We start from the raw sequence: 14,721 nt of genomic DNA on the forward strand, positions 1-14,721 counted from the left end.
GCAGGGCTGACACCTTTCCTGGCCCAGAAGTTTCTTTGATTTAATCCAAGGCTGTGGTTGGAAATCCAACCAGACCTGATTATTTGACAGAAAGGAAAGAGGGGGGGGAGGGGGAGGGAGGGAGGGGAGGAGAGAGGGAGGGGAGGAGAGAGAGGAAGGGGTGAGGGTAAAAGGGAAGAGGGGTGAGAGGAGGGAAGAAGGGGAGAAAGGGAGGGGTGAGAGGAAGAGGGAGGGGTGAGGGAGAGGGAGGGCTGAAGGGAGGGAGGGGTGGATGGAGGAGGGAAGAAGGGAAGGAGGAAGGAGGGAGGGAAAGAAATATTAAGAAGAATATGTAGGTATCTCATATACCTCATAGTTATTAATAAGCCCCTCCATAAGCATACGTTTTTCCCTGAATTATTGATTGCATAACGGTTAACAAAGCATTTAAACGCTAAGCATCCACACGGAACACAAAGACCCCTCGCCATTTTTTACTATGATGCTTAAATTCATACACTAGTTAAGCCAAGCCCTCCACAAAATTTCACTCTACCTAATGACAACTACTGCAGGGACTCCTCGACTTTCCTACTTTATTAGCCACAGATAAGATGCCACATCCATGAGGTGGACACTCGTTCTTCCTGCCACATGTGTGTACCTGTGAGTGAGAAAGCGTACAAATGCTGAAGGCGAATGCTCGTTATTTTATTGATAAGTGTGTTTGGTCCAAAAGGTGCTCCCTACTCCCTCAGGCAGCTCTACCCTCTTCTTGGGGTAGCAAACCACATGGGCCATGAACACGCTCAGTCTATACGAGCAACGTGCGGACCCGGGAACGATTACAGACACAGACGGATGTTGCCATGCAGCAAGTCTGGGCTTCCCCAGCAACACCCTCACCTCACAATGCAAAGGAAATTATTTTCGATAAATCTTCTGATGCCTTTCTTTCCTATTTTACTAAGAAAATAAAAGCAATTAGAAAAGACCAAAAAAAAAAACTATTTCCTTTTTCCTTTTCGAGTGACCCGAACTGGCAGCATAACTCTCAAGGGCAGCGTGCCTCTGTCTGCAGGGAAACAGTGATTCCCAAGTCCCCAACTGTCTCAGTCGCTGGCTTGCTGGCATAGTAGCCATCTTGTCATCCAGGGTTCAGAGGACGGTGACCATGGGCTGTGGCATAGCCCCATCTGAGCCAGTGATTACTGAGCTGCCGGCGCTTGGCACGCGTGTCCACGGGGAACGCCAGACATGCCCTGCCTCACGCCATCGAGGGACAGGGGCTTGGGAAACTCCCCAGTCTCCTGCTCTTCCACGGGGGCCCTGGTGTCTGCCCAAAATCCTGCAGAAGATGCAACTTAGCTTCACCGTCACTCCAAAGCCATGACGACGATTTCACACTGGGTTTCCGAGGGCAGGAAGAATCTTTACCATATTTGACTGGCTTATTGCAGGCATTATTGTGTATTATGTATTATAGACAATTCTTGGAATAACCAAGTAAACTGCTCTAATGGTCCCATTTCAAAGATCAAAACCCCAAGGCTCTCACAAATTGAGTGATTTATCCAAGGCCCTGGGCATTGGAAGGGAGACGGATTTGGATTAGAACCGGCTGGGGCAGAGCGCATGCCTTTTCCACTACGATGTTCTCTTCCCGGAAGCTGGACATATCTTTGGAAGCATCCTGCTCACAGTTTCATTCAGAAATTTTTTTTTTTTAAAGATTTTATTTCTTTGAGAGAGAGACACAGTGAGAGAGGGAACACAAGCAGGGGGAGTGGGAGAGGGAGAAGCAGGCTTCCCACCGAGCAGGGAGCCCGACGCGGGGCTCGATCCCAGGACCCTGGGATCATGACCTGAGCCGAAGGCAGACGCTTAACGACTGAGCCACCCAGGCGCCCCCAGAAAGTATTTATTAAGCACTGACTGGTGCAGGGCATTGTGCGGGGAGCCCCGGGGTGCCAGTGAGCCAAACAGACTGACACAGATAGCACCACCCGCAAAGCCTTGGGCACGTTTGGGGACCCTGCCTCGTTGGCAGCAACCTCCATCCCAGGGCAGCATTGTTGCTGATGAGCTGTGTGATTTGGGATAAAGAGACCAGCCTCTCTGAGCCTCACCCTTAATATAGGAAAAATAACAAGGGACAGTGTTTGGGTTTAAACAGTTTAAAAATGGTAAATCTTGTTACGTTTTACCACCTTTCATGACCATTTTATTCCAAACAAAAGCTGCCATGGGCACTGTCTACTTGGAACGATGCTGATTCACACACACGCGGCTGTTTGTTCTCTCACAAGGCTAACCCAGTGATGTGACTCCAGCCCCCGAATCCGTTCCACATACAGCCCAAAGTTCAGACTCTGGCGTTCTAGAAGTTGTGTATTTTCATTCTCATGTTATATAACGTTTCTAATATTGTTTCATACTCTGTGCCAACTACTAATCACAAAGCTTATCGGCCCCTGTAACTATTCTGGACTCAAAAGGAGACAGGGTCCAAGATCCCTCCCAGATTTTTAAATTTTAGTTTGCATCGCTGGATTTTTATGTTTTGTTTTGAGAGACAGAAAGAGTTCGGGTGAGGGGGACAGAGAGAGAGAGAGAGTCATAAGCAGGCTCCACGCCCAGCACAGAGCCCGACTCGGGGGTCAATCTCACAACCCTGAGATCATGACCTGAGCCGAAATCAAGAGTCAGACGCTCAACTGACTGAGCCACCCAGGTGCCCCAGCATCACTGGATTTTTATTCTAAATCTACAGCACTTTCTGTAATAATAACAACATAAACTTAGAACTCAACTCGGGCTCGGCCAACCTCGAGGCCCCCAGACAAGGTTTGCCTTTGGTTCAGTTACACCCGTGGCCACCTCCTCCCAGAGGAAATGCCTGGCCCTGCCTCCCACTGGCCACACACTGCCGAGAAACCACACGGAGAGGTGGGTGTCACCCAGCTTAGTCCCAAGGGACAGGAAAGCGGAACTGGGGGGCGGTGGGGGACTCCCAGAGAGCCAGCAGAGCTCGTGAGCTTGACCTTCTGCACACCTCCTCCTCCGGCCGAAGTGGGGCCATGGGCACCTGGGCAGAAGCAGGTTCACGGAGGAAGGCAAGGGCGCCTCCAGGTGAGGAGACACAGCCAGCCAACCCCCAACTAACAAGTGTTTGGACACCTAATGACTCCTGAAGACATCAAAGTTCTCAAATCCAAAAATGTGCATTTCCCCATGCTAGGGAGGCACGGGGAGTGCAACACTCCATATTGGCTGACACGGTGTTCGGCACCGATCAGAACCTGGAAGTGGTAAAAATGGCCCGTGTTCTCCGTCACGTGCCCTCCCCACTGCCTTGCCCACACCCGCAGCAATAAATGAAAGCGTGCTTGAGTCACCGTCCGTACCTCCTCCAGCGTGGTGTCTGAAATCCCGAAGCCCGTCACGTGCAGACTGTGAAGGTTCTGTTCCAGGGCCTGGAAGAGCCCTTTGAAGCAGGTCCTGTCCGCACCCTGGGGAACACCGTAGACCAGCTCCCGGCCACTGCTGTCTTTGAGGAAAGCTTGCGGGATGTAGGACTGTATCAGAGACGTGGCTCGGGCAATGTCCTTCGGGTCATCGGCCTCCAGAACAGAAGGCTATCCCAAAAAGGAAGTGAGGAACCTTAGTCCCAAAACACCAAATTTCCGTCATCCGATTTCACATTCGAAATGCCAGTTCAAAGCAGCGAAAGGGAGACGTACCATTTAAGCCACAGGCATTTCAAGGATACAGTGACCGTCTCCGATGGAGGTGAGCCTCCCACGCCCGCCTTGGTCTCGGTTCCAGGCACGTCAGGCAGGCCTGGGGAGGGCTGCCCTCACATTCACCCCCTGCTCCTGGGGAGAACCCCTCTGGACTACAGGACAAGGGGCTGGGTCTTCTTAAAGGGGAGACAAGGATTCCCCCCTCACCCCGCGCACAGAAGAAAGGAGCCACCTCAGGACGGTGAGATCCTCACCCCAAGTCAGAGAGGAAGCTCGACTCACAGCCCACACCCCCTGGACCCCAACCCCAGAGCCACCTCTGCCCACCCCCAGCTGACGGGACCTCTGACATGTACTTTTACCCCACGCGTCCCTTGCTTCATTCGCCTAAAGCTTTATGCTCCTAGATGGACCCTCGCTGTCAGAAAAATACTTCTGGAGCATCTGGGCCATGGGGCTACCTGGCCAGACATGGGACGTGCTGTTACCTGTCAGGGGCTTCTGACCCCCGTCTGGTTCCGCTCAGTCAAAACGCACCATGGTCCCAGGGGCTCACTGCCTTGCTCAGCCCTGGGGGATTTATTCTGCATCCGGGCCCCTGCACCCAGAGGCTTCGATGCAGTTACCGACTCCCTTTCCAGCCCACCCATCACACCGTCAGCCCCTTGTCTGGGGCCACCAGTAACTGGGCCTGCAGCTCAGCCTCCCCCATCCCTAACCACCGGGAACCCCGTGGCCGGCCCCCAGCCTCGCCGGCCCCTGAGCCCATTGCACAGACACCATGGTCACCATATTCTGTTTCCTTCTTGCTTGGGTTCACCCCTTCCCACACCTGCCCCGAGCCCCCAAGGGCCTTGTGCCGACACCAGGCCTCGTTTGGGATTCCAGCAGCGTCACGGACCAGACTGGACGCAGAATCAGTATTTGCTGGTTTGCTCCAGCTTCCTACCTGTTTGGTGAGCGTCAGGCTGAGCCCCTGGCCGTAGGCCTCGGTCAGGCAGAAGGGGGGCCCACAGCAGCGCAGCCGGCCCTGCTGCAAGAAGGCCACGTGGTCGCTGAGTGCTTCCGCCTCGTCCAGGTGGTGGGTTGTGAAGATGACCGTCCGGCCTGCGTCCCGAAAGGGTGGTGTCAGAGTCAGCACACGATCGGGGGCGGAGGGGGGTTGACGATTTAAAGACCATCGCCAATTTTTACATCAGAAAAAACTGAGACGTGCGAAAACGACTTAGCCGCAGATTGGAGGGGATGCTTCTTCCTCTGCAGGTGCCCTTGGGTTTTGATGCTGTTTCTACAAATCCTCCATCCCCTGGTGAGTCACAGGGGCCACTGACATGCACAGAGGGTGACACAGAGGGGCAGAAACACCAAGTACCCATGTGTGGCCACCCCAGCTGTAAGACCCAGAGGCACACCCCTGCAAGGCCGTGGAGGAGAAATTTAAAAAAAACAAAAAAGGCTGGGAGGGCATCTCTGTCTCTCCTCTGATACTCAAGCCCCTTCACGGGTCTTCAGAGAATAATCTCAGGGTCACTTAAGAAGAAGCCTATATTTATCCCATGGAAGCGACCACTGCATTTGATTAAGGCGGGGCGAGTGGCCACGGTCTGCACTGATTTCCCCCAGGGTCAGGGATGATGTGACCATCACACATGATAGGAGAGGAGAAGCCATCCTGACCACAGACAGCAGGTTTAGGAGATGGGCAGGGGGCCGCCCGCGAGCAGGTGGGCACGAGAGCCAGGGGCCGCCCCAGGAACAGACCTCACGGAGCCCAGGGGCCACCTTGTGCAGGAATAATTGTTGTTTTTTGTTGTTGTTTTTTGTTTTTAAATTTCTATTCATTTATTTGACAGAGAGAAAGCGAGAGAGCACAAGCAGAGTAGGGACAGAGGCAGAGGGAGAAGCAGACTCCCCGCTGAGCAGGGAGCTCAATGCGGGACTCGATCCCAGGACCCTGAAATCATGACCTGAGCTGAAGGCAGACGCTCAACCCACTGAGCCACCCAAGTGCCCCTCTTGTCTATTTTAATAACAGTAACAATACACTCTCATTGACTGAACACCGACCTACCAGATATCGAGCCATACACTTTGGTATACAGTACATCTCCTTCTCCTGAAATCCTACGAGCCGGAACATGGGACACCCAAGGAATATGATCATTTCCTGCAGGCACGGTCATGCAGGCACGGACAGCAGGAGCGTGAGTAGAATTCGGGAGTTATGCACTGATTTGTTCCGGCACCTTTTCCTTCCTTCCTTCTCCCAAGGGAGCCCTGGCCCAATCAAGTGCTCAGCGCCCAGCTCAGCACGTCGCAGGAGGGAGGGAACACACGGATCAAATCCCAGGTGGACTGAGCCCCATGAGCACCGGCTGTGCCCACAGGGACCCCTCCTTCCACTCAGCAGGCAAAGATTTTATCCAGTCCTCAGATCTGTATCACAAATACCTGCAGGTCAGGGGCTCTTTCCAGAAACAGTCGTACATCCTGGTTCTTGAGAATCTACTTTCCTTGTGGTTCTGCCTATATCACCTGCTGACATCTGACCGACTAGCCCTGCAAACGCCAAAATCACTGCTCACCGACCAAGGACGGTGAGAAATAAGGAAGTTATAACAACAGAATTTGAAGAGAGCTGTCTGTCTCTGAGATTTTTATCGCATCGGGTTTGCTGTTGAAAGATACTATTATGCTCGCCACTCAGTGTTCTGACGGCCGAGTCCTGGAAGATTCCATCTCTGATTTCTAAAATCAACGAGAGTAGCAGGCTTGGCATCTAATGTGTACCGAGACTGCAAGCTCAGAGACAATGGAAGCCATGGGCTGGTCTGCTTCTCGTCTATCTTCTTCATCAGCCCCTGCTCGGGGCGGCAGAGAAATTACTCAGTGCAAGGTAAATTAGCTTTATCTCTGTTTCCTCTATCCCTCCAGTGGGGCTCAGAGTCTCACGCACAGAAGGTTCAGGGGTCCCCATTCTGCTACTTCTCTCCCCTGTGGGCACGTAGGCAAGAGGAGACGGGAGGGCTCTGTGATCTCACAGCAATGGGCAAGGGTCAGGATCTCTGGCACTGTGGTCAGCGTCCTGTGATCTTGGGGTAATGACCTTCAGAGATTAGGCGGGGCCCCGAAAGGGTCAGGTCAGAGCACAGAGCACCCCTGCTCCCTGGGCCTCAGTTGGCCCCCGGCCCCGAGCCTCTGCCCTGACTTCCCTGGCAGACCCTCTCTCCCCCTCGGTGCCGAAGCCCAGGGCCCGTGAACGTGCGGGACACCAACTCTGGGCGCCTGCCTGGGCCCCAGCACCCTGCTTGGCCTCAGGGACCGTGGCGAGGCTGTAGGAGGGCACATGAAGCCATGCCACGGATACATCCTCGCTTTGCTGGTTAACTGTCCCTCCTCCCCAGGCCGACACCCAGAAAGGAACAGCAGGTCACGACGGCTCACTCCGTGTTCCCCCCCCCCCGCCACCTGCTCTGTAGAAGTTAAGAGAGAAAAGCAAAGCAGTGTTTCTGGAGAATTGGTGGTGACCCTGCCTTTTACTCTCCTGCATCTCAGCAGCACCCAGCGAGGTGTCCCTACAGCCGCCTCCTTCCCAATTAGGGTGTTTCTACGTGAAATACGTACACCAATGCTTCTTAGCTGTCAGGATCAGAGAGTCACAGGTGGGGGTCAGCAATTACCCACCCAAAGCCGAAACTGGAGACACGGGACAAAACGGCTGAAACAGGGAAGGCCTAGCCCAGCGCCCCCGGCCGCCCGTGGCTCGGTGAGCTTCCTCTGGAGCCGAGAGCCCTCCCCACGCCCATCTCTCCGTGTCCTGCTTCCCTCACTGAAGGAGAGGAGGCTCGTTCCACATGCCAGCTAGGACACCTGTTCTAACAACCCGGGATTCTGGGATGGCACCCAATTTGGATGAATACAACTTCAGTTGAAATCCTGTCTACCATGCTTTGGTCCCAGTCTGTTTGGGAGATCAGACACAAAGTAAGCCTATCCCAGCCAAACAAAGACGTTACAGACGTCATAGAACAGCACGGAGGCTGCTTGAGATTCTCTCTCCCTCTTCTCCTCCCCCTGCTTGAGCTCATGCTCTCTCTCTCTCTCCGAAATAAATAAATAAAAATCTTCAAAAAAAATTTAAAAATAACAGATAGATCTCCATACACTCTCGTGACAATTCCATTTTCTCCCATAAAAGGCAACGTGTCCTTACGGGGATATAACCTGGCTCCTTCCACCGTATCGCTGGGGGACACAGCAGAAGGATGCCCTGTTCCTTCCTACCTTCGCGGTACTTGAGGAGAATGTCCCAGATGCCGCGGCGCGAGCAAGGGTCCACCCCGCTGGTGGGCTCGTCCAGAACCACGGTCCTCGCTGTGCCGATGAAGGCAATACCAACGGATAGTTTCCTCTTCATGCCTCCGGACAGGACGCGGGTCTGTTTGTGCTGATGCTGTGTTAACTCCACATCCTCGAGAGTTCTGGAAGAAGAGCAAAGCCCTCACTCTTGCCCCTGAAACGCCTTAAAGCTCTGCTGCGGATTTCAGTCCATCAGTAAGGACCGGTAACAGCCAAGAACTTGGTGAACCACCGATATATGGAGGAGGCCTAGAAGCCACTCACGCTCCAGAGTCCTGACATGGCAGCCCTGGCCTTCTTGAGGTTCAGGTGGAATCTTGCCAACGGGCCCCGTGTGAGGCCCGGGCAGCAGGATCCACCGAAGACTGTTTTCTCAGTGGATCCTGGAGGACTATTTTCTCAAGGGCCCTATATTTCTTCAGGACGCTGGGAACATGTGGGATGGCTGGGGGGCCAGTGGTGTCAGAGGGAGCAAGGCAGAGACCCAGCTCCACGACACACCGAGGGATGGTCTGCAGAAGCCCCGTGGGTCCAGCCCACGTGCACTACCTTCCTATCCACCCACCTTCCTGACAGAGAAGTTCCTGGGAAACGCCACCAGCAAAGCACAAATTGTCAGCTGCCATTCTTGTGAAAGTCGGCCCCCTGCTCCCTCCCAGGGAGCTTTCCGTGCGAGGGCTCCGGGTCTCAGACACCCCGTGCAAGGAAAGCCCCCCCACCCAGGCCTCACCTCCTTCTGTGGGCCTACTCTTTTCTCACAAATAAGCATCCCACTCCCTGCCGTGGCGCCCTGTTAACTCTGCAGATACTCATCCCTGTTTTCCCCTTCCAACATCGTACTCATTGTTCAAGACCCCCGTCAGCGGCGCCTTCCCCAAGCCTTGCCCTGAGCGCTCAGACCAAAGTAGATTCCCTCCCCTCTGAGCTGTGGGCATGCTTCTAACTCCCGGGTCGCCAACGACCAGTCAGACAGGAGGCTGGACGGGAGACGAATCATAAGGGTTCCACACAGTTGAGCGTCAAGAACCGTCTGGTCCCAGAAAGTTCCAGAACCCTAGGTGAAGACTTGGGCGAAATCCCAAGGACTTCCTTGCTGGATCCCTAAATAAATATGTCCTGTCTGTGTACCTCTGAAACAAATAATGCAATATATGTTAAGAAAAAAAAAAAAGAAGAAGGTAGCGGGAGGGGAAGAATGAAGGGGGGGAAATCAGAGGGGTAGATGAACCATGAGAGACGATGGACTCTGAAAAACAAACAGGGTTCTAGAGGGGAGGGGGGTGGGAGGATGGGTTGGCCTGGTGGTGGGTATTGAGGAGGGCACATTCTGCATGGAGCACTGGGTGTTGTGCACAAACAATGAATCATGGAACACTTCATCTAAAACTAATGATGTAATGTATGGGGATTAACATAAGAATAAATAAATAAATAAATAAATAAATAAATAAATATGTCCTGTCTGTTTCATTATTCATATACTTTCCATCCTGGCCCAGATTGAGCTCACGTAACTTCCCGGGGCCTGACCCATCTTGTGTTTGGGGCAAGTGTGACTCAGTGTTTTCCACTGGGTGAACTGTCAACCGAAATTTATACCAGTCACTCAGGCCCCTGCTCTTCAGGTGCTCCCATTGTTGACCGCACCCCAGCTGGGAGGAGGGGACAAATGGTTTGTTTTCAGTAGACAACTGTCTAGACGCTCCGTTCCCACACAGACGTGGCCACCCCCCACCCCCCCAGGTGATTCCACTATTAGCAGAGGCTCGGCTGACTCTTAAAGCCAACTCACCCCCCTAACCAGAGACCAGTTGGCTGAGAAAACAGATAGAAAAATCAAGGCAGTAAAACCCCTCCACTCTGTTTCTCGAGGCCTGAACCCGATCCCACCCACTCACTGCCAGTGAGTGGCACCCCGGACCTTGTCATGTCCAGTGACCACCCTCCAGAGGTCGATGCGAGCTAATCCCGGCCCCCCGCATCACTCAACCCCGCCACCCTCAGCTGCCCACTGTCCCCCGCTCACGCCAGGCCTGCCCTCCCTTCCTCTGCGAGCATGACATCCCCAACACCTGCCTCCCCATCACGCTCCTAACATTGCTCTGATTTCAGGCTGCTCACCAATGACCTCTGTGTCCTAAATCCACAAGTCGTTCCTCAGTCTTCATCGCACTTGACCCTGAACAGCATCTGATGAGTCTGACCGTCCCTCCTTCATGGACCTGTCTTCTCCTTCCCCACTGGTCTCTCCTCGCCCCCTGGCTGGTCACGCTCACCCCTACATTGTCTTCACGTCAAAGTGCCCAGAGCTCAACCCTCTGTCCTCCTTTGTCTACCTGCACGCAGGACCTCAATGACCTATCACCGTCAAATGCCTGGAGTCCCCCGGCGCACCCCAGAACTCCAAAACCAATGTAACCACCTAATGACATCTCCCCGACTGAAGGCCTGATAAAGTTCCTCTTTGGACTTCTCTTATCTCCTCTAGGCCAAATTAAGGGCAAAACAGTAATGACCTGCCAACCTGACAGACACTCCCTCTAAAGATTCTACTGGGGATCCCACCTCCCCTGGAACACATATTAACAAACCCACGAAATCGAGTGCTGCTCCTGGACCCAATTCAGAGTGTGGTGGCTCTAAATCCCTTGCTTTCAGTTTTCCCTCCCTTTAATTGAGAAGTGCTATCCTAAAACATGATCTCACTCTGATTGCTTTTGTGCAAATTCGCTTCGTTGCTAGGTAACACGCAGCAAATTGGTAACTATTAAGGTTGCCCACATCCAAAAAAAAAAAAAAAAGATGAAGCCCAGATAGCATTGTTAGGAACCTGATTTAAGCTCAATCACAGAGGTTGCTGGGACCCAGAGTAGATGCATTTTTTAAGCTAAAATAGCTGGTAACCTGGGAAGATTTTTTAAACTGCCAGGTTGTAAGGACCTGATGTGCCATTCCTCAAGAAGCGTCTGCTCCAATTCAAAACAGACTCGCATCAAAGCAAATGCTTTCCCCGCACGTCCGCATCCCCACTGAAATGAGCATGGTTATTACCACGACCGGCCATGCCTGAGGACACGGTGAGAGGCGAACCAGCCCCCCTGCAGAAGACAATGTCCCGCATGCCCACGTAATATGCCAACCACATGAACTTGGACAGAGGAGAGAAGAAAGAAACCACCGTGAGACTAAAAGCACGGGGCACCATCCGTAGTTTTATGGGCTCGTGTCCCTTGAGGCTTGTCCCACCAGTTCAGACTCCGCTCACCCCCAGAGCTGTAACATGACCGTCAGAATATGAGCGTGTCCCCAGACAGATGGGATCTGTCCAAACCACCTGCTGCACGGCTGGTCTCCCTCCAGGTGCGGGGAGGCAGAGCTGTGGGGTGGGCATGAGCTTCTGGAGAAGCAATAGGTCATTCTCCAACACGTTCAAGGCAACCACAGCGTGGATGTTCCCTGCTGCTTGGCTTTCAGATCCGGAGCCCCGAGCCATTCCTGCCTCTACCCTATTCTGCATGTACGGTCTTGCTGTGTTTTATTTCTTATTACCAACAAGACAAGGTCTGCCATACTGGCTCATGTTGGCTGTCTGGGATTCCGTGTGTGCAACTAGACCCATCTTAGCCTGAAGATGGACTTGTTCAGGCAAGATCCCTTCAGGAATGATGGTCCAGATGCGGGCTCCGTGGTGAGCTGGGGCTCCTCCAGTCCAGACCCTCCCATATGCTCTTGGGGTGCTGGCCTGCCCATGCACCCATCTACCTGGTGCCCACCCACCTGCCCCCCCACATACCAACCTACCTGTGCACCTGCCTGCCTGATCACTTTGTGCCCACCCACCTGCCTGCCTGCCTACCCTCCCACCTGGTCCCCACCCACCTGCCCGTCCACCCACCTACCTGGTGCCCACCCACCTGCCCCCCCACGTACCCACCTACCTGTGCACCTGCCTGCCTGATCACTTTGTGCCCACCCACCTGCCTGCCTGCCTACCCACCCACCTGCCCGCCCACCCACCTACCTGGTGCCCACCCACCTGCCCCCCCGCATACCCACCTACCTGTGCACCTGCCTGCCTGATCACTTTGTGCCCACCCACCCGCCTGCCTGCCTACCCTCCCACCTGGTCCCCACCCACCTGCCCGTCCACCCACCTACCTGGTGCCCACCCACCTGCCCCCCCACTTACCCACCTACCTGTGCACCTGCCTGCCTGATCACTTTGTGCCCACCCACCTGCCTGCCTGCCTACCCACCCACCTGCCCGTCCACCCACCTACCTGGTGCCCACCCATCTGCCCCCCCGCGTACCCACCTACCTGTGCACCTGCCTGCCTGATCACTTTGTGCCCACCCACCTGCCTGCCTGCCTACCCTCCCACCTGGTACCCACCCACCTGCCCGCCTGCCCACCTACCTGGTGCCCACCCACCTGCCCCCCCGCATACCCACCTACCTGTGCACCTGCCTGCCTGATCATTTTGTGCCCACCCACCTGCCCACCCGCCCACCCTCTTTGAGGGCATATTTAAGCCAGTGTTAACCTGCACACACTGCCTTCACATCCCCTCACACCCTTGGAATCCCCGAACAGGTGTCCGAGCTGCAACACTAGAAATGTGCTGAGAACCCCCTCCCCAGCCCCACCCCTCCAACAAGCGTCGTCTTCCCCAGGCCTGCATCTCAGATTCTGCCCCGCAGCAACCAGCCCAAGGGAGGGGAGGCAGAGCCACCGGCATCCAAGCCCCTGGTCAAATCCTGGCCTCCCCGTACGAGCTGGCACCTCAGCTCCTCGCCCATCTCCGGGAGAGACGGCAGACCGAGTGCCCCCATGCAGCACAGCAGTGCCCGGGACGGATGGTGTTGAGCAATCAAGTCCCAGCTCACCACGCGGGCAGACACGGTGCCACAGCGGCCCCCCGGCTCGGACCCGTCCGGCCCCTCAAGCTCACGCCTCTGAGACGCACTCGTGACTTGCTTCGCTGTCCTTCCCAGACTGGCTCTCTCCTTTTCGAGAAACGGTGCCACATTGCACTGGGCTGAGCAGAGATCGGAACGGCCATGATTTCCCCCTTTCCTCTCTCCCCACCATCTCGCTTGCGGCCTCACCACCGTGACCTCTCCTGGCCTCCTCTGCGCTCAGAGCAGGGGCCCCGACGCTCCCTCCGGACATCCTCCGCCTGCCTCGTGACACAGCCCGACTGCACCACGGGGTGGCCTGTCATCATGCCATCCTTCCGCGATGTTCAGGCCCCACCCCTGCTGGTTGAGGAAGCCCAATGGTGGGATTGCGTGTCCCCCCTCCCCAGCCTTCCCTTCCAGCACGTTCTACCAGCCGCCCTCGGCCATGTCGTTTGTTGTGCATGAACTGCGTCCCCCCAAATCCACGTGTTCAAGTCCAAAGCCCCAGGGCCCCAGAGTGTGGCTGCATTCAGAGATGGGGTCTTAAAAGCGGCAATTCAGGTTAACTGAGGTCATTAGTGTGGATCCTCACCCAACAGGACTTGTGTCCTTCTAAGAAGAGGGACCTCGGACATTTTCACATAGAAGGAAGACCATGGGGGGACACCGAGAGAGAAGGTGCCATGTCCACATTAGGGAGAGGAACCAGCCCTGCCGCCCCCTTGATCTGGGACTCCAGCCTGCGGCCAGGGTGGAGTGAGCACAGGTGTTTTAGGACGCACAGGAGATCCTCGGAGGACGCTGTCTGAGCAGTGACGTGGGCAGCGCAGACAGGGATGCACGAGAGCGGCCCGGACAGAGGCAGCAGCAAGTGCAAAGGTCCTGAGGCCAAGACACGCTGTTTGATGTGTTCCAGGAGCAAGGCCAGTGTGACTGGAACAGTGGGATGAGGGAGAGAGCGAGGAGGGGAAGCAGGAGACCTTGCAGGCCATAGAGACGGTGGACTTGCCCTGAATTCATCTAAAGCGCCAGAGTTTGTGGGTGAAAGTGGGTACAAATAATGAATCGGGGACAACAAGGGTAACCCTGGACAGTCACGGGCACACAAGGACACGCAGTCCTGCTGTTATTGGCTGCCAGAGACTTGAGGTTTTCCTCTGAAACACAGAGTCCTTGAAGGACGGTGGGCAGAGAAGTGACAGGACCTGAATGCGCCGACAGAGGACCACGGGGAGAAGAGTCGGGGCAGGTGGACAAGAAGGCTGCAGGAACAGAGGCTGGAGGCAGCCACCCCGAGCACCCAGGGGAGAGCCGGGGGCGGGTGGGAGGAAGAGCCGCCTCACAGAAGGGCACAGCACGGACGTGAGGCGTGGACAAGCCGGGCGGTGGGCAGGAAGGCGGCTGGACCCCCGCATCTCTGCAGCAGGGGGGCCAAGCCGGGGGCAGGCAGCAGCCGTGCCTGAGACAGGATGGGGGGGCAAGTCACTCCACCTGCCGGGCTCGCTTTCCAGAAATACCACCAAAGCTCATAAAATACGGGACAATTTTAAGACAACATATTTCCTCTTCTGCTCACTGGGGCTGGGCCGGAAGAATCAAGGCGAAATTCCACCAAGGTGGAAACGCCTAGTTTTTACAGTTCACACCCAAAACCCTGCCTGCATTCACCCTCACCGCACACAGACCGTGCATACTTATCGTAAAGAGTAAAGCTTGCAGAAATATTCTAAGTTGA

The 14,721-nt window shown here is 55.0% G+C and overlaps 1 protein-coding gene across 1 annotated transcript in view; it reads right to left on the bottom strand.

Moving 5' to 3' along the window:
• Window positions 1-14,721, bottom strand: part of ABCA13 (ATP binding cassette subfamily A member 13) — a 379,838-nt gene that overhangs the window by 191,031 nt on the left and 174,086 nt on the right. The window contains exons 39-41 of the mRNA XM_064575492.1: window positions 8,010-8,206; window positions 4,675-4,832; window positions 3,387-3,617 (exon numbers count right to left, since the gene is read on the bottom strand). Of these exons, the coding sequence (XP_064431562.1) occupies window positions 3,387-3,617; window positions 4,675-4,832; window positions 8,010-8,206 (586 nt within the window). The remainder of the gene's footprint in view (window positions 1-3,386; window positions 3,618-4,674; window positions 4,833-8,009; window positions 8,207-14,721) is intronic.

Source organism: Mirounga angustirostris, unplaced genomic scaffold (assembly GCF_029215605.1).
Source record: "Mirounga angustirostris isolate CCGP_5_RB_7025 unplaced genomic scaffold, mMirAng1.0.hap1 SCAF_12, whole genome shotgun sequence".
In the NCBI taxonomy this organism is placed as follows: domain Eukaryota; kingdom Metazoa; phylum Chordata; class Mammalia; order Carnivora; family Phocidae; genus Mirounga; species Mirounga angustirostris.